This window comes from Procambarus clarkii, chromosome 64 (assembly GCF_040958095.1).
Source record: "Procambarus clarkii isolate CNS0578487 chromosome 64, FALCON_Pclarkii_2.0, whole genome shotgun sequence".
Taxonomy (NCBI): Eukaryota; Metazoa; Arthropoda; class Malacostraca; order Decapoda; family Cambaridae; genus Procambarus; species Procambarus clarkii.
Window position 1 is genome coordinate 7193485 of NC_091213.1, and position 26796 is coordinate 7220280.

At 42.5% G+C, this 26796-nt stretch overlaps 1 protein-coding gene across 2 annotated transcripts in view; it reads left to right on the plus strand.

The window, feature by feature from the left end:
* The window catches only part of LOC123768912 (dynein axonemal heavy chain 7), a 339155-nt gene that overhangs the window by 162519 nt on the left and 149840 nt on the right, over positions 1-26796 (plus strand). For both annotated transcript variants that reach the window (XM_069309142.1, XM_069309143.1), the window contains 5 exons: positions 4609-4810; positions 13528-13702; positions 14771-14937; positions 18202-18424; positions 25435-25640. In XM_069309142.1, coding sequence (XP_069165243.1) covers positions 4609-4810; positions 13528-13702; positions 14771-14937; positions 18202-18424; positions 25435-25640 — 973 coding nt within the window. The remainder of the gene's footprint in view (positions 1-4608; positions 4811-13527; positions 13703-14770; positions 14938-18201; positions 18425-25434; positions 25641-26796) is intronic.

The following is a 26796-nucleotide window of genomic DNA, read 5'->3' on the forward strand; positions in this document are numbered from 1 at the left end:
AGAAGCCCTGTACAAGTTAGTTTATGCTTGTTTGTGTTGTGCTAACTGTCAGGGGATGTAATAGTTCTGATGTTACCTCGCCCCTCTCGTTACACATTGTTGTGTGGTTTAGTATGTGCTTCTTGGCTCTCTTACTGCTACCGTGCAGTTACCTTGCAGTGTTTCCAGGGCTTAGCATCCCTGCGGCCCGGTCGTCGACCAAGCCTCCTCGTTGCTGGACTGGTCGCCCTGGCTGTTTGACACGGCTGTGCACAGCTTGATGTATTACTTACAGCCTGGTTGATCAGGTAACTTTTGGAGGTGTTGATCCAGTTCTCTCTTGGTCACTGTGAGGGGTCGGCCTGTTTTGCCCCTTATGTGTCGTGGAAGTGTGTTGAACAGTCTTGGGTCTCTGATGTTCCTGGGGCTCTCTCTGAGTAGAGGGGCTAGGTTGGACTTTGTCCATGTTCAGTTCCCTGCTTTTGCACCTCCCCCTATGTTTGGTTCTTTCCTGGCTTGCCAGGTTTGGGTTCCTGCTTTCCTGGCTTGCCAGATTTGGGTTCCTGGTTTCCTGGCTTACTCTGCCAGTTGGCATTTTCTGGATCTTGCAGTGTCACTTCACGAGTCTCGCATTGGAACCACAGTGCCTCCGATTTCCTGGGAAGCTCGCTGGCATTGGGAAGTTTTCTGTACAGCAGATGTTCCTTCTCATTCCATGTTGGCTTGAGTTCCGGCTCTGCTTGCTCGGTGGACGCACGCTGCCGCGGCTCCACCTCTTCCTATGCTCGATCGGTCCATGGCGGGGCTGGTTCGGTTCTGCCTCGAGTATCTCACCATCTGTTGGTGGTCAAGTGGCTTCGTTGATGGTGTCCCACCTGCGTACTTCGTCTTGATGGCGGTGTGGGATTTTCTTTGGGGGTCCTTCCTTTTTCTTTTTGTCCCTTCATCGGTTTGCTGTTTTCTTGGCGTGGTCTGGTCCTTCTCTTGTGAAGGTTTAGGGCCGTCATCTTGCCACATGCTGTCGCCTTGTCTCGTGCGGCGCTGGTGAAGCCACTCCGGGTTGCTTTGGTTTTGGAAGTTGTCTCGGCACCACTTCGCAAGCTGTCTCTGGTGTGGTTCACCTCCTGTCTGCTCTTGTGCTGCTTGAGCTGTCCTGGTTCTTGGAGTTCATGCTCTTTTCTCTTCTCCTTGGTTTGTGGTGTCCCCTTCAGTTCCGAGTTGTTTTCCGAGGCTCTTTTCTTGTTGGCGTTGGCCTCCGGGGGTCGGTTTGGAGTGCTTCATGCCCTCCTCTGGTGCCTGGGTTTCGGCTCTTTTGGTTCTCTTGATAGGTTTGTTCGCTTGCGGTCATCTCCTTTTTTTCTGCCAAAGACTGGCATAGCTGCTTTCTGGAGGGGTCCTTGGGTTGTTTGATGCTTGGTTGGTCTGGCCGGGGGGGCATCGTGTTTTGTGTTCGGTTGCGGCACTGCACCGTGCTTGGCGTGCCACGATTGCCATGACCAGGGTCGCGCTTTGGATTGTTTCATGTTCCCCTCTTCCCTGTTCCAGGGTGTGGTTCTCTCGGGTCGTCCGCGGGGTGCTTCGGCCCTGCTGGCCTGCTGTCTGTCCCTGTGCCCACATAGTTCATTGGTTGGCTCTGCGTTCCTTTGTTGTTGTTCTTGGGCCTTGTCGGGCCTGTGATGTCTTGGGTTAGCAGTTGCAGTTTTTTGTCTCCGCTTCACCTTGGGGGTGTGCGTTTTCTGCCTCCCGGGTTAGGTCCCTCTTGTTTTCATCTTTGAATAAGTAGCTCCGGGGAGCCAACGGGGCTTCCCCCAGAAAACCAGCGTTGAATGTACAGTAATGAAACGTCATTTTCTGGGCGAGACCCAGAGGCTTCCCAGCATCCCTCCCTCCCCCCGGTCAGTAGTTTTTTTGCATGTTTTGATGTCCAGCCTCAGAACTGAGAGGTGGATTGCCGGTGCAGGGGTCTGGGTCTTCCCCTTCCCCCTACCGGGGAAGGGGGAGCTGCTCAGACAGCTTGTGACTTCTTACTCCTTTGCCTGTTTCTGTTTGGGGAGTCCTATCCACTTGTTCGGCTTTTCGTCAAAATTTTCACCATAATAGGGGTTTGTTTTGGGACGCTTACCTTTCTGGGTGCCTGACCCGGTCGATGGCAAACATAGAATGCTTTCAGCCACCCAGGGGTTTCTATAGGCTTTGCTCCTCGTGCCTCTTCTGAGGGTGCCAGGTTCTGGCTTGTGGGCCCCGGTAGGCCTCAGAACTCCATTCACATGACTGATGGCAAAGTCTGATATTAGCATATCAGCCTGGAAAGCTCCGGGGAGCCTCCAGGTCTCGCCCAGAAAATGGGGTTTCATTACATTCAACGCTGGTTTATTAATATAGCAACATTCCACACATTTATCTATATAAATTACTCAAATAACACACTATTGAATAATATTACTGTAAAAAAGAACAGAGATAAACCAGTCAGTGACATTGAAATAATTAGGTAATGATATCTTTGTGGCAAGTCCTGCTACACGGCTTGGCTGGAGGCGACTGGCCTGAACGTGTATTCTTTCAGCGACTGTATCTTGCAAGACTTCCTCACCCTATCATGGCCAAAATATGTCACATTTGATTTTTTTCTCCTCTGTGATCAGGAAATGCATTTTAACAATACAGTATTAGAAGTGAAAAAATTTGAATTGTTTTTCTTGTGCATAGCTGGGTTGTTGGCTATTAATAGCTGGGCCTCCCAGCAGTTAAAGAGGGTCTGCCCATGTTTGGATATCACTTGGTTAAGTTGTGCTTGTGCTTATGCATTTGGTGAGCTGTTGATAATATTCTACCATGGGCCCCTCCTCTTCCAATACCATCTTCTCTCATGGGTAAAGTCTAGCTGTGTTTATCTTAAAAATTTCTTCAGAAATGCCTGGTAATAGTGCCTCTAATGAGGCACTCTTTTGAGATAATTCAGGAGAGCTTCTGAGGTTGTTTCATTACATTTAAAGCCTGGTTTTCTGGGGAAGACCCCTTTAGCTGTCTGAGGATGTCTTGCTGAGCTTGCTCCCAGCTACTAGGTCACTTCAATCAGTCTATTTGGCCTATTGGACACCAGAGCCAGAATATAATATCACTTATCCCTTCAGAAGTGCAGAGAGTGAGTAAAATTCTGCCACCTCACTAAGAAAGCATCCAGCAAGTCAACAAAGCATTACAGACCACTGCCAAATACAAAGGAACCGAAGCCTCAAAAATTGGCAAACAAACTCTCCAATGTATACAAATGATTGAATCTCTTGACACTAGCTTGAACTAGGTACTAAACTACTTCCACAAGGGTAACCAGAGTCCCAACCTTCCCCTAACCCTACCAAGGTTGCTGATGTGCTTAGCTTAGGTCATCCGCTTTAGTGCTCCTGGGTCACCACTCGGTCGTGTAGGTCCCTCTACTTCTATGCTAAGTGTCATCCATCCTTGGGTTTTGTTGTGTGGGGGGGCGGGCCCCATTTTCATGTTTATTGTTCCAGTTTTAGTATTTACTTCATGAGTGTTTTCTACCATATTGTTGTATGATCTTGGCTCATTTTGCATCTGGAACTGCATGCATTCAGGGTTAATTTCCTGGCTGCTTCCAAGTGCTGCCTCTGAACTGACAGTGTTTTTTCCCTTGTGTGTTTGGGAGTTTTCTCTCTGGAGGCCGAGTCACCAGGGTGGAGTGTACTGCCTAGAGTGACACTTCCTGTGCCACTGTGAGAGGGGCCAGGTTCTGGCTCTGGTCCCCTGTAAGCTGAACTAAACTCTGTGGATGATACAATCTAGTAGTTGAGAGCCATGGGCCAGATTCACACAAGCACTTACTCAAATACTTACGAACGTGTACATCTTTCCTCAATCTTTGACGGCTTTGGTTACATTTATTAAACAGTTTACAAGCATGAAAACTTCCCAATCAATTGCTGTTATTGTTGTAAGCAACCTCCTGGTGCTTCGGAGCTCATAAACTGTTTAATAATTGGAAACAAAGCCGCCATAGATTGAGAAAAGATGCGCGTGCGTGCGTGTGTCACAAGTTCCTGTAAGCGTTAACTTCTACCCAAAATGAGCCACTTTGAGATTTTTTAAATATATATGCTATCCTGAACAAGAATTTGATAATATTTTACCTCGCACTGAACACCTCATTAATTAACCAGAGAGGGGTACATACCAGTCTTCCTTTCCGGTCACACAACTAGATGAGTAACGATGATGTATGGTTGACGGTGCTCCGTTGTCGCCTTCCACTTGGTGATGTACAGGTTCGTAAGTGCTTGCATGAATCTGGCCCCATCTTAACAAGATAGCTTCAGGGAGCCACCAGGGCTCATTCAGAAATTGGTATTTCATTACATTCAATGCAGGGTTTTTGGAAATTGTCTTATGAATACTATTCTACATATATCCACCTTCAGTTCAAAAATAACATGTAGGCATTCAGCTAAGTATCATTGTAAAAAAAAATCTTTAATGGAAAGAAGTGTTTAAATGAAGAATAGATTTGCTGCATCATTGTGTTTCTTTGTTGCCAATAACAAATACAGCTTTTCGTGTACAAAATTTCTCGATTAAATTTCTCAGTTGACAGATCTATGTATTTTTTAGGGTACAATGCAGATCATCCAGCACCAAGTTCTATAGGACAGATTGGTTGTCCATACCCTGCTGAAGGTAGTGTCTTTGATGTGATGTTTGATGCCAAGCAGCGGTCATACTGGCGCCCATGGACAGATGTTGTTAAACATGCTGAAATCACAGAAACTTCTCAAATTTCAACCATCCTTGTTCCTACTATAGAATCAGTCAGGTAAAACAAACTGATGCAGGCAAGACACTTCAATTTTGTATTTCATTTATACTTTTGCTTAGCTTCTCGGGCATGCAAGTTTTGTTTATAAAATATAATAATTATGATACTTGCATAATATCATATATGCATATTTGTGTCCATAGAATTTTTCTTGTTTAAAAAAAGTATTGAAACTGCTTTGATGTGGCTGCTCTATACCCAGGTTCAAAAGTAACTTCCATAAACATTCCACAAAAGTAATGGAGTTGCAAGAGCATGAGTCGGCTCTGAAGTTGCTGTCAAAACTCCCAGAAAGAACAGACTACAGAAGCTTCCACCGCTGGCACCTGAGGTATCCATGAGCCGAGGCCATTTTTCAACCTGAATCAACAGGGAAGGCTGGGAAGCTGCATGAACAGAAACCAGACAACTTGGCCAAGCAACTGATGGTGCAGGGGGAGCAGAGGAGGCTGGCTTGCACAAAATGCACACAAATAAGGGAAAGCACTCAAAATCCTCCCCCACATAGAAAAACTCGGAATTTATAACTTGTATGCTAGTGGAAGTCAGGGATTTGAAGTGCCTGTAATACACAGTATAGGTATGCAATACCATGGCCTGCCATTCCACTACCGAAAAGGTCAAAATACTCAACAGGCAAAATAACTATGAGAAACCAAAAAGCAGCGTTAAATGTAATGAAACACCCCTTTCTGAGTGTTGGTGGTTTCTTGAAGTTATATTGCTGATACAGCTTCCCAATGCTTAGCCATATTAGTCATAGGAGTCCTATTGGCCTTCCTGAGACCAGAGCCAAAACCTGACCCCCTCTCAAAAAGGCAAAGAGAGTAGGGGACTGTTACAATAACCCTCATCAAGAAAGCACCCAGAAAGGAAATGAGAACAATGCAAAACTACAGTACTTGATTCAAGAAAACAAAGCACCTAATTAGCCAAAAGACACTGTAAAAAATTACTAGAAACAAAAATGTTCATACTAAACTGGGTCTGAAACAAATACCTCGGCACCTGCACCAAGCCACCAGTCATCAGCAAGGCTGGTGTCCCACACCCCATGTTCATTCAGTTGCTGATGGGCTTTAAAAAAGATGCATCTGGGAAAAGCACCATGGTGGTTCTGTGAAGCTAATAGAGAGGAATGAAAAAGGGTCTTACCAAGGAGGAGAGGTAGCAGCTACAGTGTTGAAGAAACACCAGGTGAGGAAACTTGGCCCAGGGCAACATAAGCCTGAATGGGACCAGGAACATTTATCAAATACCTAGCCACCAGCCTTATTAAATCTCCAAAACCACTAAACTCAAATATCAGCTTACGACACATTAGTGAAAATGGCGGCCTAAGCCATGTACATACAAATATTGTTGGCCCAAGGATAGACATCAGGCTGGCTAGCTTTAATGACTCTGCAGGTAACTTGGGACAAATGTGCTCCTGGAACAGGAAACTAAGGAAACTGGATCGAAAGACAGTGCACCCACCAAAGTAGAACAGGTGGTGTGCAAGAAGTAATGAACAGCCTATATCATACATGACAAATAATGCACACTAGGCCGGATAAATCGAGGAACAATTACCAATGTAACCCCCTCCAGACGCCAACAGTCTCATTCTTCACTAAACAGGGAGATGGCTACAGGCAAAGAAAATATCTACCAGGACCAAAAGAACAGAAACCATACCTTCTGAAGAGGGCATGAAGTTCCTCAACATAACTACTGGAGGTGGGAGCCAATAAAAACAAAGCCTTGAGACAAATATCCCAGACCAACGGGGGCATCTGTGAACTGAGGGGAAGAGAGAAACCCCAATACCTGATCTAGAGAACAAGAACAGTCATGGGGGCAGCATTAGTTGGCTGGGGGGTGAAAGAAAGCAAAAGACAGATTAAGAGACAGCACTGAGGAATTATTGATGCTGAACACCAATGAAAGCAGTTTCACCAAAGCTGTATGATAAGAGGCAAAAGTATTCGGCATGAGGTGCTGATCAATAAACAACCAGAACAAGAAGAAAAGAACCACTGGAGCAGACACAGAAGTAACTCGGTTAAAAGAGACAGAGATGAAAAGAAAAGCACCATGAAACTTCACACAGTTGACACAATGAAAGACACAGGTGGGAGACCAAATCAGCCACTTGCACTACATATAAATGGTGGTAAACCTGCATTAGACATTCCACGTGTGTAGATAGGAAGAGAAGGTTGAACCAGCACAGTTCTTCACCAGACCAAGTTGCTGAAAGAACCAGAGCGTGGAGCTTTTAGCACAGGTTCTGATACTGGGCTTGAACTGGAAACTAGTGCTGACCAAAGGGCTAATAAGGATTACCTTGCCCAAGTACATCCATCTCCAACATGGACAGTACCCAGAGCATAAACTGAACTGGGGATTGAGGTAAATGAACAGTTACCAATGAGACCCCTCCAGGTGCCAACAGTCTCAATTTTCATTCTCCCTGTTAAGTGAAGAATGAGACTGTTGGCATCTGGAGGGGTCACATTTGTAATTATTCTTTTATATCAGATATAGAAAAAAATCCAAGTCACAGCTCGTGTCATCCTTTGCAGATGACACAAAAATCACCATGAAAATTACCTCTGCTGAAGACATTGTTAATATCTGCTTGTAGTTTTTCAAAGTTTTCGATTGGGCAGAAGAAAATAACATGATGTTTAACAGTGATAAAATTCCAGGTACTCAGGTAAGGCAAAACTGAGGATCTGAAGCATAATACAGGATACAAAACACAATCAAATCTGCCCATAGTAGGAAAACAGCATGTCAAGGATTTGGGAATAATGATGTCCGACGACCTAATGTTTAGGGATCATAACCAAGCAAATATTGCATCAGTCAGAAAAATGATAGGATGGATTACGAGAACCTTCAAATCCAGGGATCCCATCACAATGGTTGTACTTTTCAAATCACTTGTGCTGTCTCGTCTTGAGTACTGCTCGGTACTCACTTTCCCCTTCAGAGCAGGAGAGATTGTTGAAATAGAGAATACAGAGAACATATACGGCATGCATAGACTCGATAAATCACCTAAATTATTGGGATCGTTTCAAAGCTCTCCAAATGTACTCAGTAGAAAGGAGACCAGAGAGATACCAAATGATATACACATGGAAAATACTGGAGGGACCAGGTCCCAAATCTATACAGAAAAATAATAATGTACTGGAGTGAACGATATGGAAGAAAATGCAGAATAGAACCAGTAATTACCTAAGTGTAATTACATAAGTGTAGTTACAGGATGAGAGCTACGCTCGTGGTGTCCCGTCTTCCCAGCACTCTTTGTCATATAACGCTTTGAAACTACTGACAGTCTTGGCCTCCACCACCTTCTCACTTAACTTGTTCCAACCGTCTACCACTCTATTTGCGAAGGTGAATTTTCTTATATTTCTTCGGCATCTGTGTTTAGCTAGTTTAAATCTATGACCTCTTGTTCTTGAAATTCCAGGTCTCAGGAAGTCTTCCCTGTCGATTTTATCAATTCCTGTTACTATTTTGTATGTAGTGATCATATCACCTCTTTTTCTTCTGTCTTCTAGTTTTGGCATATTTAATGCTTCTAACCTCTCCTCGTAGCTCTTGCCCTTCAGTTCTGGGAGCCACTTAGTAGCATGTCTTTGCACCTTTTCCAGTTTGTTGATGTGCTTCTTAAGATATGGGCACCACACAACAGCTGCATATTCTAGCTTTGGCCTAACAAAAGTCATGAACAATTTCTTTAGAATATCGCCATCCATGTATTTAAATGCAATTCTGAAGTTAGAAAGCATAGCATAGGCTCCTTGCACAATATTCTTTATGTGGTCCTCAGGTGATAGTTTTCTATCTAGAGCCACTCCTAGATCTCTTTCTTTATCAGAATTCTTTAAAGATTTCTCACATAATATATAGGTTGTGTGGGGTCTATGTTCTCCTATTCCACATTCCATAACATGACATTTATTAACATTAAATTCCATTTGCCAAGTGGTGCTCCATATACTTATTTTGTCCAGGTCTTCTTGAAGGGCATGACAGTCATCTAAATTCCTTATCCTTCCTATTATCTTAGCATCATCAGCAAACATGTTCATATAATTCTGTATACCAACTGGTAGATCATTTATGTACACAATAAACATCACTGGTGCAAGAACTGAACCCTGTGGTACTCCACTTGTGACATTTCTCCATTCCGATACATTGCCTCTGATTACTGCCCTCATTTTTCTATCAGTCAGAAAATTTTTCATCCATGATAGAAGCTTACCTGTCACCCCTCCAATATTTTCCAGTTTCCAGAACAACCTCTTATGTGGAACTCTGTCGAAAGCCTTTTTTAGGTCCAGATAGATGCAGTCAACCCAACCATCTCTTTCCTGTAATATCTCTGTGGCTCGATCATAGAAACTGAGTAAATTCGATACACAGGATCTTCCAGATCGAAAACCATACTGTCTGTCTGATATTATATCATTTCTCTCTAGGTGTTCTACCCATTTAGTTTTGATTAGTTTTTCCAATACTTTCACTATTACACTTGTCAATGATACAGGTCTATAATTGAGGGGGTCTTCCCTGCTGCCACTTTTGTAGATTGGAACTATGTTAGCCTGTTTCCACCCGTCTGCTACGATTCCTGTACACAGGGATGCCTGAAAGATCAGGTGAAGTGGAATGCTGAGCTCAGATGCACATTCTCTCAGAACCCATGGTGAAACGCCATCTGGGCCAGCTGCTTTGTTCTTACCGAGCTCCTTGAGCATTTTTTCCACTTCGTCTCTAGACACCTCAATGTGTTCAATGTTGTTCTCTGGAATTCTTATTGTATCTGGTTCCCTAAAGATTTCATTTTGTACAAACACACTTTGGAACTTTTCGTTTAGTGTTTCACACATTTCCTTTTCATCTTCCGTGAATCTATTTCCCATTTTCAACCTCTGAATATTATCCTTTACCTGCAATTTGTTGTTTATGAATTTATAGAATAGACCTGGTTCTGTTTTACATTTGTCCGCAATCCCTTTTTCAAAATTTCTTTCTGCCTCTCTCCTCACTGCCGTGTAGTTGTTTCTCGCATCTTTGTATCGCTGGTATGTTTGGGGGTTCGGCCTCTTCCTGTATTGATTCCATTTTTGTGTCTTTCGGTCTCTAGCCCTCTCGCAATTTCTATTGAACCAATCCTGTTTCCTAGTTCTGCATCTCTGTTTTGGTATAAATTTTTTTGTGCCTTTATCATATATTTCACAAAACTTGCCATACATCTCATTCACTTCCTTGCCTAGCATCAAGTCTGTCCAATTATACTCACTAAAAAAATTTCTAAGGTCACCATAATGTCCTCTCCTGAAGTCTGGTTTTTCAACTGCTTCAACCTCCTTATTTTCTTCCAGCTTATAACGCATTGCATACTTTATTCCCAAAAAGACATGGTCACTTTTACCCAAGGGAGGAAGGTACTGAATGTCAAATATCTCTTCCTCCTTCCTGGTAAATATCAAATCTAGCATGGAGGGAACGTCCCCTTCCCTCATCCTCGTAGCTTGTTTAACATGTTGATACAAGAATGTTTCCAGGATGAGGTCTACAAATTTACAGGTCCAAAAATCTTCTGTTTTAGCTTCATATGCTTCCCAGTCTATGGATTTCAAGTTGAAGTCACCGACTATCAACAGTCGTGATCTATCGTTATCCGCTCCCACTATAATCTCTCTCATTATTGTTATAAGACCTTCACGTTTACTATCTAGCTCCTCCTTTGACCATGTGCTGCTTGGCGGTGGACTATATGCATTTATCATCATTAGTTTATCATCCTCATAGCAGATCTCTAGTGCTATTATGTCAACTTCTTGTGGATTGGCAATCATTATTTCCTTCACCTTTAGGTGTTCTTTTACCAGCACAGCAACGCCACCGCCTTTCCTAATTTTTCTGTCCCGTCTCCAAATTGAGTAGCCCCTTGGGAATATGACCTCATTTAAAATTACATCTTCAAGTTTTGTCTCCGTGAGTGCAACAATGTCTGGTGTCTGCAGCTGTATTACATCACTTAACTCCAGTATCTTCGATCTCACTCCATCTATGTTGGTGTATGCAATCTTCAGGAACTTGTTCCCCCTCTCCTTATTCTTCACTCCCCCTCTCTCTATTGATTTTGTTGGTTTGCCTTTATGTACCACTTTACTGGTTTGCCTACCCCTATCACTTTGTAGAAAAAAGAATTTATTTCTTCTTCATTCCTGCTCTCATTTAAATGTTTTGCCTCGGCGAGGTTCAGTTTCAGCTTCTCTCTGTCTTCTTTTGAAAGATCTCGTCTTAACGACCACCCTTTCCCATCCTCATCCCTTTGCAATTTTCTAGCATTCCTTAGTACTTCTTCCATCTGTTTGGCACCGTTTAGGGTGATCCTCAAAGGTCGATCTTTCCCTTTTACGTACCTGCCTATTCTCCTGTAGTCGCACACATTCTCTCTGTTTGTAAGACCTTCCACGAGGCCAACAATTTTATCTACTACTTTAGCTTCTTCTACAGCTCTTTCTGACCTAGATGTTATCGCCTTTTCTTTGCAGCCAAAAATGATCAGGGACTTACTCCGATCAACTGTGTTTTGCACCAACTTCGGGTTAGATGCCAATTCTTTCCTCACTTCTAGCCTAATGTTTGTTTTATCTTGGTTGCTGCAGTGTTTGACTTCCTTTACTGCTTCTTCTATTTTTTCCTTCTCCTTCTTTCCACCAGTGAAGAGCACAGGTGCCATGGGCACAATCAGAGAACGCTGTATAAACATCAGAGGTCTGCAGTTGTTCAACGTCCTCCCAGCAAATATAAGAAATATTGCCGGAATAACCGTGGACATCTTCAAGAGAAAACTAGATTTTTTCTAAAAAAAAAGTACCGGACCAACCGAGCTGTGGTGGGTATGTGGGCCTGCAGGCCGCTCCAAGCAACAGTCTGGTGGACCAAGCTCTCGCAAGTCAAGCCTGGCCTTGGGCTGGGCTTGGGGAGTAGAACAACTCCCAGAACCCCATCAAGCAGGCATCAATCAGGTAACTTTATTCTCAACTAGTCCAGCTGAATGGCATCTACTGCAAAAGCTTCATATTCAAGAAATGGTGCGACATAGAAGGGAAGCCACTGGTTCTAAGCCAAAAAGAACCTGAAAGTCCACCTTGGTGCTATTAAACATTATACAGAGCCAGTGGAAAGGTGCATCCTTGATGGTTCATGCCATGAAAATGGGACGAAACGAGAAAAGCCATTTGTAAGAAAGTTGGACACATAACTCCATACATGAGCAATTCGCAAAATTAAACCCTAAAGAAGCCAGAAGCAGAGTTACCCAAAAAGTCCAGCTCCAAAGATAAATCAAAACGACTCTTTGTGACTCAAAGATTGAACCACTGGAATCAATTTGAATGGAGCTAAATGATGAGGCTTGGAGGAAGACATATGTACTACAGGTCTTATCACACCACCGCAAACTCAAATACCATATTGTGCGCCAAATGGAGTGGGCCTGACCACTGACCTCGGTGGGAAAAAGTCTGGTGCGTGCTGGTCAAACCAACTTGTAGCAGAGGTGTCTGCAAACACGTCAATCAGTGAGGGAAGGTGGCACTATGAAACTGAAGTCCAAATATACCTGACAGTCCTAGTGATGGCAAGAAACAAAGAACCAGAGGAAACAGTACAATGCCGGAACCAAGCTGCCCAGGGGAAATATTATGTGGGCAAAGTTCAAGCTCCTGCACAAATGCTTGACCAACTGACGAGTCACCCAGAGGCAATCCAACACCAGACAACAAAGCAGCTGCAGGAGGCAGGAAAAGATATGCCGACCGAGAGACTCGGATGAAGCCCAAGCCAGGGAAGAACCAGATCCCTGGCTAGATGGCATCCAGTCCAACTTGGAGCTCAAGACAGCCAGTCATCGTAATAGGCCATATAACCTGAACCCCCAACTGAATTAGCCAGGTCACAGCTACCTGTGCTAACCTGGTAAAGATCTATGGAACCAGATTCAAGGGAAAAGGACAGAACCATGATGCCCCACTAAAAACCATAACCAATATCAGAACCTTGCATAAATAGTAATGGGCCAGTATACGTTTTGAGGTTTAGGGACATAATCAAGGAATTTGCCTATAAAACCAGCCAAACCTGAGGTAAAGTGATGATGCACAATGTTGAACAGGGAATGAAGCTTTGGTTTAGATTCTGGCCTATCTCAACGACTGCTTGATTTGGACTCCCAGTCGGTCTGCATGTTAGCTAGCCAAGGATCTGCGTCTTTCTTGGCTTGCCAGATTCAGGTTCCTAGTAAACCATTGGAAGTTCCAGTTAGTTTCATCCCAGATTCGAACCTGGTTGGGCCTTATTTAGGACTCTCGGGCGGCATTTCTTTCCCTGCCTTCTACATCTCTACTTTGCCTATCGAGGCATTGCTGTCTGGTGCTGGAGCGCCCCTGGGCAACTTATCGGTTGGTCAAGTGTTTGTGGGAACCTGAGCTTTGCTCTCATGCAAAAAGTGATGTGAAGAGAAAGTAAAGAATGATAACAGGAAACCTAGGGATTTTACTGGATAGAGGAGCCTGTGCTTCACTTAACAATATTTTATTGAGTATAATATTATGTCTGAACATTTTACAGCAAAGCTCCAACCTACCATCCAAAAATTTTGTAATGCTAATAACTCTTTCCAACAGATTAGACTACTTGTTAGATATATGTGGACGAGCTACAAAAGGAGTTCTTGTGGTTGGTGGAGGCCAGAGTGGACGAAGAGTAACTACTCTGCGCTACCTTCAAGGCCTAAACACATCAACAGTTGACACCACGATACTTCCCATCACCCCAGCTTCCACTGCACTATCTCTTAAGGTGTGGTTTATAAAGCCTTTTAGATGCCATGCAATAGATTGTCTAATATCAAGAAAAACAGATTTTGTTTTATTGTATGTATTAACTTAAAACTCATAACTAAATGTGACAAGAATCTGAAATAGAGTAGTGGCTATTCTGGCTGGTGTTGTGCCAGTCGCACAGCAATAAAAAAAAAAAAAAGTAAGACAAAGAAAATAAAACTGCTCGTGTCCTCTACACTGTGAGAGCTGATGGTGAAAACCAAAGAAAATAAAAAGAACTTTAAACATTTATCATAACATAAATTACTTTAATAACACAGAATAATAAGTAATAATTAATGAAAAACAAAATCCCCCTAAACACTTGGTTTTACACAAGATCAAAAAGAAATATAAATACGGTGAGTTATGTTAATCAAAAAAAGGGGTGCAAATGACTTTACACAAGAGCTGTATGTGTCTACTGTCTCCGGGAGGTGAGAGTAGATGTTACAGCTGAGAGTACGAAGTGTATTCTGATGACTGGACACCGGCAAGCTGTATATATATAATAAATAAATAAATAAATAAATGTTTATTCAGGTAAGGTACATACATACAAGAGATTTTACAAAAATTGATCGATTTATAGATAGAGCTAGTACATACAATGCCTAAAGCCACTATTACACAAAGCGTTTCGAGCAGAAATGCCCGAATATATATACATTCACCCATATATATATGTATATATATGGGTGAATGACATCAGAGATGGTGCGAATCTTGTAGGTAACCATCGGCCGGAAGTTAAACAAGCAGTTAGCGAGTGGCGTCTGGGCCCCCTGCCCAGACAGCAGGTGCCCAGGTGTCTCGGGTACTACAAGGTGGAGAGAAGAGGGGGTCTGTCTAGACACCCAATATGTTTGAGCACGTATTGTTGTTGTCGTCGTTGTTGATGCATGTAGATACATTGGTGAATAGGCGGTAGAGGGAACAGGCAGGATCTACTGCCTAAGCAGGAGATTACCGTAACAAATATTTAGATGTTGAAGCAATACTAAAAGTCAACTAATTCTAATCATGTGATATTATTCATCAACAGGCAATTGTAATTAGTCACTTAACAATGAGAGAGAGTGGGAAGTGGGGTGCTAAGAATGGTCGTAGACTGCTGGCATTTGTGGATGACCTGCATCTTGCTGCTCAAGATTCTTATCAAGCTCTGCCAGTTCATGAGGCAATCAGGGAAGCTATGCAGCAGAAGACTTGGTAAGATTTCTGGAATTGTAGCATGTCACAAGTTTGATGCACTCCAATTTCTGTTTCTGGGTAAAATCTAAAGAATTTCTCATAAATTTGCTTTATTTTAAATGTTGATAAAATAAAATAAAATAAAATAAAATGTTTATTTAGGTAAGGTACATACATACAATAAATTTTTACAAAGATTGGTTGACTTGTAGGTAGAGCTAGTACATACAATGCCTAAAGCCACTATTACGCAAAGCGTTTCGGGCATGATAAACTTAAATGACAAGCTTAATACTAATTGAGCATAATGAGTAGAATGAAAACAAGAAATGAAAACATAGATGAAAAAGCAGCACAAATACAATTATGTCGACAAACAGCGCTCTTTAAAAAAAAAAAAAAAAAAAAAAAATGTTAGGTTATGTTAGGTTATTGTTAGGTTATGCAGTTTTGATATGATCTGGCTTCTCCATTTCTGCTAGTTTGAGTTACTTCTGGATGTCATTAACTTATTGGAGTTAGCTTTGATAAATGGGTTATGGTACCATGTTTCAGTATTGTATTGCTTATGGGAGATTTACAGTCAGAGAATGTTTTTTATTGCAATTACAATATATATTTTATACTGTAGTAATATTTGCTCATTGCAGCTATGGACATATAATTTCTTAACCCTTAGACTGCAGTTAACATCAATTAAACTTTTTTTGGTGGTTTGCAGGATCAGACTATACCTTAATTTAAGCCTGTTGATACTGAACACTAAAATATCAAGAGAATTGAGCTCTGCTTATATCTGGTTAATATTACTTAATAGGAATAATTATGTATAGTCATAAATTAAAAAGATTTTAGCACCTGTGTTGTCAGTTTTTAAGAATGTAAGATGAAAGAAACATAGTTGAACTCCACTTTTGTTATTTATCTTCATCTCTTCCTATTTATTTTGTATTTTTTGGGGAAGCCTCTTCTGTCTCTCTGAAGCTACTAGCTGTCTCTGTACCATACAACTAGATGCCATCAGTTGCAGGTGCCTGAGCCAAGATTCCTCTTAGCCTACTGGGGACCAGAGCCAGAACCTGGCCTCCTCACAGAGAGCAGCGGCATTTATATATTAAGTTACTCATTTATGCCACCCACCAGAAGAGGCACCCAGAAAGTCAGTGAATCAAAACCACTGCTGGCTTCAGGTGAGACTACCTCCTTGAGAACCACCAAAAGAACTCCACAAGCTAAGTAAATAAATGATCGAATTTCATGAAACTAACACCAGCATGTTTATCTCATGACCTCCACATGTTTGGAGGGAGGCAGCCAGCGGTAAGCCAGCTATGCGACCCTCAGTTCTATTCTGATGGTAGTGTGTGTTGGGTCTCCTCTCTATTGCTCTGGCTTGGATGTTTTGTGTCCAGATAATTGGAGACATTTTGTCTTTGTGGCTGTTCTTGTACACTTAGGTGTAGCAGGAGCCAGGGGATAAGAGCATTTGGTGCTACATGAGCTCGGGGTTCTCATACCTATGTGCTCCTTAAGTGCTGCCCTTGTAGGCTATCTTCCCTGGAGTGTTCGGGAATCGCTCCCATAGAGGTCCTCCTCACTTGTAGTGGTCTTTGCCCAAGGTGAGTCATTTGTCTTTGATTTTCTGACTTTCCTTGGGTAGGGAGTGAATTTGGCTGGCAGGGCTTGCCGATGGTTCACGAGTTGCAATTATGGCGCACCAGAGTTGGTCTTCACAGCAGCATGTGCTTCCCTGTGCTGGCTTACTTTTATTCTCTAATACAATTATATACAGTATCCCAGTGCCTGGGTGTCCTGTTGGGTCATTTTCCTGTGTAGGCCCTGGAAATTTTCCCTGATCCCTCTCTTGCCTTGTGGGAGTTTGAGGGTTACATGCCACTCATGCCACATGGCAACATTCATTCATTCTGCCTCCATAATGCTGTCTGCTGGATTGGTGACCCTTTTGACTCTGAGACATGTGGGATTTGTTCCCATCATGTTGCTCTTCTTATTTCCCCTCCAGATGAGGTTGGAGCTTTTCAGGCAGCAACCACTTTGTTTTAGGATTTCTGTGTTGCAGCAGTCTAGGTTATGTCCCCAGTTGGTGTTTAGGGTCATGGAATTGAAGGTGTTGGTTAACTTGACCTTGGCTCTGTCCACACCACCTCGGCCTTCCTCTTAGGCCGTGGTTCACCCTTCCTCTGATCCTTTCACCCTGCTTCCAACCCTGAAGCATCTGAGGGTTTTGAGGTTGGGGGAGGAATTTCCTCTGGATGAACTTGGTCAGCTCTGGTTGCCACTTAAACTCTGGTGTATCAGCTCTGGTGTATTAGTGCAAGAATGTAATGCTCAAACACCAATGTCATGTATTCTCACAAATCAACATACCTCTTGTATACAAATAAGTAAATAAATTAATATATAAATGTTTTTCTTAAGACAGTTTTCCTGTTGACTCTGCCTGTGGCTGTCAGGTTGGGTAAGCTTCAGTCTAATCTGGAATTGGGAATTCTGTTCTTTTGGCCCTGGTGGGCAGTTTGTTTGCAGCTGGGCTTTAGTGGATATGTGGGCCTGTGGGTTGCTCCAAGCAACAACCTGATGGACCAAGCTCTCACAAGTCAAGCCTTGCCTTGGGCCAGGCTTGGAGAGTATCAAAACTCCCTGAACCCTTTCTATAAGCTCTTTCTATAAGAGAGAGTATAAGCTTCCTGGAGAAACCCAGTTTTGAATGTAATGAATACCAATTTCTGGAGGAACTGTGGTGGCTCCCTTCCGCCCTCACACCTTCTAGGTTTGCCAGTTTATCATGGATTTGTTCATCAGAACTGACATGGGAAGCCAGCTAGGAGCCAGGGCCAATCCATCTGGTGGTGGTAATTGGTATTAATGAGTTTCAAGCTCGTTTGAGGGAATCCCTTGTTGCGTGTTACTTGTTTAGGTAGTTATTTGGCGTTTTTTTGAGGCTTTATTCCCAGTGACCCCTTTAGTGGTCTGTAAAGCTGTTTTGACTTTCTGGAGTTGTTTTCTGGTGAGGTGGCAGATTGGCATCTTCTCTCTGCACCTTTATGATAGTGGGGAAAGGGGCAGATTCTGGCTCTGGTTCCTGGTAGGCCAAACTGAACTATCTGTAGCTGATATGACTTTTTAGCATGAAGCAATCTTAAGAAGATAGCTCCAGTGAGTCTCTGGGGCTTCTCCAGAAATTAGCATTTCATTACATTCAGTGCTGGGTTTTCATTATTAATTTAAAGTAAATTAAATAATCTTGTAATATTATTACAGGATCAGCACAGAGAATACCACAAGGATGGTGTTAGAGGATATTACATGGATTGGTGGTATCTCCCTGGACAAAGGAGGCAAACCAGTGAATAGTGATGAGCCTGTGAGGACAGATTTGCTGGAGCCCAGGTGTTTAGCAGGCTTCATTGTGATAGCTGCTCACACTCTTTCTACAGAAACTATCAACCGAGTTTTCACCACTCAACTTAATGTATTTCTCAGGGTAGGTAACAAGTGTAGGTTTGTGGATATAAATTTCTCTTACAGTGGGTAGTATTCTTGGTCCACTCTCCTTTCTCATTTACATAAATGATCTTTCTTATGCCACTCAACACCTGAAATCAGTTCCATTTGATGATGACACAACTTTCATTTACTCTAATGCTAATCCAGTTGTTCCAAATGACACTGTGAATGCTGAACTAAAAAGTTTACCAATGGCTGACTGCTAAAAAAAACTTACTCTTAACATTGTTCAGACATTTTACATGTCAGTTCATTGTGTCGGGACAGGCAGCCAGTTTATACTTACGGTACACGTTAGGCCTATATCGAGGTCCTCTCCAAGGTCGAATTAAGGACCCTTCCCTGGATGCAATCCCACAATAGGCTGACTAACTCCTGAGTATCTACTCACGGCTAGGAAGTTAAGGGCATTAGGTGATAGTAAATACTCCCAACTACTACTGTCCATCCTATCCAACCACTTGGACTGGACGGTAGAGTGATGGTCTCACTTCATGCAGGTCGGCGTTCAATCCCAGATCGTCCTAGTGGTTGGACACCATTCCTTTCCCTCCCGTTCCATCCCGAATCCTTATCCTGACCCCTTCCAAGGGCTATATAGTCATAATGGCTTGGTGCTTTCCCCTGATAGTTCTCTTCTGTCCATCCCAGTATTCAAGCCCGGGATTCTCGATTATAAGTCGAAAACGAATCCGACTGTAGTACCTGGATCCTAATATTGTTTAGTGACAAGTCCTTCAATCACATTAACTCCCCCTGGGCGGCCCCACTAATAATAACCGACAACATTCCCTGAGACAAGATAAAAATAAAAAATACTTTAAAAAATGTTAAAATGTGTTCTCTGATCATGGGGGAGAAAAAATTAATATTACATATCATTGATGTGAATGAGCCAGGAAATCTTGGATGTCATCAAACTTGCTCGCTCATGCAGTGTGCGTCCCTGTGTTGTCGCAAGTGGCATTCAATCAGCCAGGGTTGCCACAAATTTATTCTCGTGGCATTATTTACAATGACTTTGACATATATTATAAAAAAAAATTCACTGATATTGTTCAACATACAGGTATTGTCACCTGATGTTCTATTATAAAAAATCTTGCATAAAATCCATACTCACCTTTTCATGTCACAATTATCCACACACAAATGTTTTATTTCACAGAAAATATATTATCTATTCTGATTTTTCATCAATGTATATATGCACTCACTCAACATGTACAGGTTTTTGCACCATTATTACAGAAACATGGTTTACGACCTGTTTCACCAAATATATATTGTAACTGTTCAGCATGATTCTGTCAACAACGTGAAAAAACATCATCTTGGTCCACTTCACTGTTTTAGGTACACACTCGACAGCGCCCACCATCATGTCACATTTATCAACTAAACGCATGTTAGTTATAGTCCATGACACAGTCTGGTTTATATATTTGTTCCTTGGTTACTTTGTTCACCTTGCCACTGTTCACCATTGAACCAGTGTGAATTTTCACATTTTTTTCTCGGTTACGTCATTTTCTCCATGTAATATCATGCAGTGGCATGTGCCTGGGAGAGCAGCTAATGCTGCTAAGCTCTGCCTGGTAACACCACTGCCACTAGCCACAAGACTAGTGAAATTATCATCAGATTCTTCATCACTGAAGCCGGAAAGAGTCATCTTCCACATTGGTGGCCCAAAGCAACATCATGCTGCACATGCCCACATGAACTTCTCTGGTGATGGTGTGGAGTGAGGGCGAGGCAACAGTGGTGATGGTGTAGGCCTCACTCCTGGAGGCAAGCACAGTGTTGCTTTCACTGTCTGTATCACTCTCATTCTGTTACCTGGGGTATAATCTTTATCAATGTCAGTGTCATCAAAATCACTTTCCTCAGCTTCTGGAAATAATTAACTGTGAATTTCCGCATTAGTCAATGACTGGGTGGAGCAGTTTGCCAGTTGTGGTCAGAAGCCAGGTGGTGATGCACCCGTCACGGTGTCTTGATCGTAATTGAGGCCTTCCAACCATGGCTTCCTACACTGGATTTGTTTCCAAGATGGTGGCTGTTTACTATTACCCTTGGCAATCGTATGGGTACCCCCTTTAATATGTGGGACTTTTAAATCTTACACAGTACTTTAAAAAGTATATATTCAATACGCACTGTACATTGTCATACCAGAATTGCATATACTGTACAGTATACAATAATTGCCACCCAAAGAAATAACAATTTCCAAATAATGTGCAAATTAGAAGGTAATTTCCTTAAAGCTCACATTGACAACAAGCTGAACTTTAATTGCCATATACAAAATACAGTAAAAAAAAAAAAAACAGTGTTGAATGTAATGAAACGCCAATTTCTGGGTGAATCCTGCAGGTTTCCTGAAGCCGTTACACTGATTCAGTGCCATACTATTAGGTGCCATCAGTTGCAGAGTTCTTATTGGCATACTGGGGACCACATGCCAGAACCTGGGGCCCCCCTCAGGGAGCACAGGCATCAGTGGCAAATATGAACACCTTAAATTTAAAGATAAGCATGTCTCCCACCATCAGGGAAGGCATCCAGAATGTCAGCGAATCAAAACAAACTACTGCATGGTTAAAACGAGACTGCAGCCTAAAAAATTGCCAAAAGAACTTCCACAACAAGGAAAAGAAACCAACAAAATTTCATGAAACTAGTGCAAGATGGTTTGCCCCCATCTCCCCCCCTCATTTTTAGGGAGGAGGGAGGTGGACAGGGTCAGCTGGCTCACCCCACCCTTAGTTCTTATAATGACGGAACTCATCGACTTCCTGGGGAAGGGAGGGTGTCAGGGATCCTCCGGGGCTCGTCCTTAAAAATGCATTACATTCAATGCTGGTTTTCTGAGGGGGAGCCTGTTGAGTATCGCTGAAGCTAACTGCCCACATAGAAAGACGAAAGGGCACTTACCAGGAAGGAGGCAGCACCACAGGTATCAATGCGAGGATGAGACAGTTGGGCCTGACACATGACCCAAGGCCACATAGGACCGCCGAGGACCTGGAACGTCGACCTGATGGATACTTGGCCATCAAAACCTGGTTTGACCACCAAAACCCCCGCACCCAAATATCAGCCCAAGACATATTTTCAAATGCAGCCATCAGAGAAGCATACTTATGTACATCATAGGCATGAGGGGTAGACCCCAGGCTGGCTAGACTTGACAATGCAGGTGACCTGATAATTATTATTCCTGCAACAGGGAACCAGGGAAATCTAATCAACCAAGGGTTCCACCGTAACAGAATCAGTGGGACGAAGATAGCAGAGTAAAGCTGTCACCGGACAAAGCTCATGATGGGCGCTCTGATAAGATAAGCCAACTCGTTCTCGGACCAAGTTTGAGAGCAAGAACTCTCTTGAGACAATTTGATATCCAGTGGTCAACCCCAAAGACACATTCATCAATTTTAACATTCTGTTCACTCAAAACCGAACTTTTCTCAAATATAAATTAATATTATTATATACAGTATTGTACATATTTAGGCACTGGTTAGGTTAGGTATTTAGGTTCTGTTAGCGATTATTTGTGTTTGTAATACATGGGTGAAGCATTTACGGAGTTGTAGTTCGAACAAGAGTCACCAGCGAAGTACTTGTTCCGGAAGTGTTTGGACATCATCAGTTGTGAGTTGTGTGTAAACCGTTTTTCATTCATGAACGGGATTTGGCAGGTACATGGAATGGCCTTTGGGTCTTTTGTTTGGAGAATGAGCTGCATGAGCACACTGGGATGAGAACCCTGAGCTCATGCAGCTCTAAGTACACTAAACTCCTGGCTCATGCACAGGAGTTTAGTGTACTTAATGTACTTTAGTGTTTAGTGTACTCGTGTAAAAAACCAGCTTCAAAGGCAAAACTCCACTTGAAAATGGGTGACTGGAGCCAGCTCGACTTGGCGACACGGGCCCGCATGAGAATAGAACTGATGGTGGGCAGGCCACCTGACCCACATCGTCTCCCTCTTTCCCCCAAAAGAGTAAGGTGGGGGGTCGAACTAGTATGTGCTAGTTTCAAAAAATTTTGGTGGTTTGTTTTCATTGTTTGGGAAGTTCTTTTGGCAATTATGTGGCTGTGGTCTTGGTTTTAACACTTTCTTTACCCAATGCCGCATATTCCGTCACAGAACCAAAATTCGAAGTGTACCTAATGATGCAAATGGCGTCGTTAATTTTAAATATTTGTAAAAATTCCATTTATTGTCTGAATTCTATGGGACTTGTTTTAAAATGAGCACCAACTTCTTCTCATTCTCTGTATATCCCATGTGGCATCCTGACTTGAAGTGAAAAAGCTGAAAAGAGAATAAACATTGAAGTGGTGAGCTCTTGGGCCATGCTCGTGCTACCTTGCATTGTGTGGCGGGTCTAAAGTATAGGAAAGTGAAATGTGTATGTGCACATATTTCTTTAGAGCATTCTGTTCTGAACAGTTTGATACCAAATTGAATGACATAGCACAAAAATTGAGGTTAGAAAGCTAAAAAGAGTGTAAACATTTGTGGGTGGTGGCGAGTTCATGTGCACCGCTGGGCTACCTTGAGGTGCGCAGCAGGTCGCCCGCCGGGACAACGAAAGTGTTAACCGTGTAGTGGTCTGTTTTGGTCTGACTATCTTTCTGGGTGCCTTCCTCATTGATGGCAATTATGAATAACTTTAAATGTAAAGTGTTCATAGGCTATCACTCTCAGCACCTCTCTGTGGGGACTAGGCTCTGGCTCGTGTTTCCCGGTAGGCCAATTGAACTCCGTGACTGATTACACCTGGTAGTATGGCACTGATCAGTGCATGATAGTTTCAGGAAGCCGACGGTGCTTCGCCCCACAAAGGATTATGATGACATTGAGATATGGAGACCAGATTCAGTCTGTTCAGATGTGACAGGAGATATAGGCTACAGGGTGGGATCAACCTGTACATGAGAGATGCAGTCATCTGCACAGAGCTTCTAAACACCACAAACTATATGGTGGATGTGCTGATAATTTTCAATTATCAGCACAAAATTTCAATGACAAAATTGAAATTTTCAATGTCACTGTTGTCTTTGAATATAAATCACCAGATTAAATCCTTGGCAGTTTAAAGAACACCTTATGAAATAGAACATTGCTTAGAAAACCTCACAAGACCTGCCCTGTACATCATCTTGCTTGGTGACGTCAACTTATGGCACCTAAAATTGAAAAATGTTGCAAATACAGTTATGCCAGAGAGAATACCAAGAAGTTTAAGTGAATACTGTAGTCACACACAAATGGCCACTTGCAGATGTGTGATAGATTTACCTTAAACCAGCAAATAGCAGAACCAACTAGAAAAGAAAGCACTCCGGATTATATTTTTACAAGCAATGATGAACTGATTAGGGACATAATGATTACAAATGCATGTTACACTGATCAGACCCTAATTGCAGTTCAGACAAGCATGAGCAATAGACCTATGCACCCAGTCACAAATCCAAGAGAAGGAAAATTCAGCAAACTGTTTTTAAAATTTAATATTTCAGGGGGGAGGGGTGCCCCGTTGGCTCCCCGGAGCTATCCTGGCTGATATGCTAATGTGAGACTTTGGCATCAGTCATGTGTTCTGTGGGCCTACCGGGCACCACGAGCCAGAAACTGGCTCTCTCACAGAGGCACGAGGAGCAATGACCTATTGAAACCCCCGTGTGGTTGGAAGCATTCTATGTCTGACATCAACCAGGTTAGGTACCCAAAAACGTAAGCATCCCAAAACAAACCCCGATTCTGCTGAAAATTGCTACATAAAGCCTAGCAAGTGGATAGATTTTCCCAAACAGAAACGAGCAAACGAGTATGACGTCACACGTTGCTGCTCCGCCGTCTGCGCAACTTCCCCCTCCCCGGAAGGTTAGGTTAGGTTCGGCGCGGGGTCTGGGGCTCCCCCTTTCTTCTCCCGTGGAGGGAGGAGCTGCGCAGATGGTGGCATGGCAACGTGTGATGTCATACTCGTTTGCTCGTTTCTGTTTGGGAAAATCTATCCACTTGTTTGGCTTTTTGTAACAATTTTCACCAGAATCGGTGTTTGTTTTGGGACGCTTACGTTTCTGGGTGCCTAACCCAGTCAATGGCAGGCATAGAATGCTTCCAACCACACCGGTTGTTGCTATTGGCCATTGCTTCTAGTGCCATTAGCATATGAGTCTGGATAGCTCCGGGGAGCCTCCGGGACTCGTCCAGAAAATGGCGTTTCATTATATTCAACGCTGGTTTTTTATTTTTGCACATAGGCAGAGATGCATGAATATCCACAGTGGGTGGATATTAATGGTTAAAATATTAAATATTTCAGTGAAGTGCTGAATATTGTGTAGGATAGGAGTTTGTTATTGTCCTAATTGCTAATGCATGCCGAGTAATTATGGGCTGAAGATAATTTTAGGTTATAGATCCCCAGGCACAGATGCCTTGGCTCTGGAATATTTAATGGTTCCAACCTATTCTCATAGGTATTATAATTTCTGGATAACTGGTTGTAATCTTTGCAAGTTTTTCTTCAAACATTTTAGTCTTTGTTGATGGATGGCTTGGATGAAACAATAATTTTTATTAGTTTTACCTGAATATATAAATCTGAAATTTTGTCACTAGTCTTATGCAGTATATGCATTATCAATACATAATAGTACCATTAATTCAATATGTATGGTTATCAAATGGCTGGTAAATAAACTGTAGCAGAATATTATGGAAGCTAAATGCCATCTGCTGTGCCTGTGCTGCGTAACATTAATTGGCTTGCAAGGCTCCCATTTTGTCTTGCCTGTAATGACAGGGTGCAAATAGCTTTGCCATTTTTTGTTTTCATATTATTTTGTTATTATTTATGACAATATTTTGTTGTCATATTATTACTCTGGTTTCTTGTTATTATATCTCTGGGAAAAATTCAGCCAGATTTACTGCCTAACCTTTCTTTACAGGCTGGAGGTTTTGTGCCAGACGTGTTTACTGTGGTGGCAGGCATTGTGTCTGGCACCCTTGATGTACTGCACCATGCACAAGTGTCATTGCCACCTTCTCCTACTAGGAGCCACTATGTATATAACTTATCTACTGCTGCACGTGTTATCCACTCTGTTAGCTTCCTAAGAAAAGAAGCCATGGAAACAAAGAGGCACTTTGTCAGGTACTAAAGTATCAAAGTTAGATCATACTGTGATGTAAATCAATTTGTTTAACCTCTGCATTGTGCACATGTTAAATGTGACACTCCTGTCGTGTGCACCAAAATATGTTAGTGGAAAAATGTTGTGTTTTGACATTGTTAATTAGCATTCATGAAGAACCAAAATCTAAATAAAAAGGCTCTACCTGTTGTGGTTTAGCTGTAGAGGCCCGGAGGAGTACTTTGGTAGAAATTTTTGGGTTGGCATTTTTTGGTACAAATAAAGTAAGGCACCGCACGGGAATAACTTTTGTCAATTTATTTTCATTGTTTCTCACTTTATTTAGTTTTATGGTGGGAGCTCCTTGTAGTTGCTGCCCCTTGAAACTGCTATCTTTGATATAGGTGCCATCAGTTGTCATCCACTTTTAAGTACTGTATCTCAGGGATAATACCAATATATAGGCTCCAGCTCCAAAAGATGTTTACGGCTTTTGATAATGTTTTCTGTGGGGAGCCACTACAGCTCCCTGGAACTATCGGCTAATATGCAATTCATTAGACCAGGGCATTAGTGATAGTTCAGCCTACCCGGTACCATGAGCCAGAACCAGGCCCCCCTCAGAGAGGCACAGGGAGCAATGGCCCCTGGAAAAAAAACCATGTGGTTGGGGGTTTTCCTTAGCTGCCATCAACCAGGGTTACGCACTCAGAAAGGTAGGCATAACAAAAGAAATTCCACATGGTAAGGAGCGCCATGTTCTGGCTCGTGGTTTCCAGTAGGCTGAACTCCTATGACTAATGCCCTGGGGCCAGATTCATGAAGCAGTTACGCAAGTACTTAGGAATGTATACATCTTTCCTTTATCTCTGATGGCTTCGTATACATTTATTGAACAGTTTACAAGCATGAAAACTTTCCAATCAACTGTTGTTATTGTTATAAACAGCCTCCTAGTCCTTTGGAGCTCATTAACTGTTTAATAATTATAAACAAAGCCGCCAAAGATAGAGAAAAGATGTACACGTTCGTAAGTGCTTGCGCAACTGCTCCGTGAATCTGGCCCCTGGTCTAATGAAATGCATATTTGCCCGATAGCTTCAGGGAGCCTCCGGGGCTCACCCAGAAAATGACATTTCATTACATTCAACGCTGTTTTTTTTCTTTTATATATAT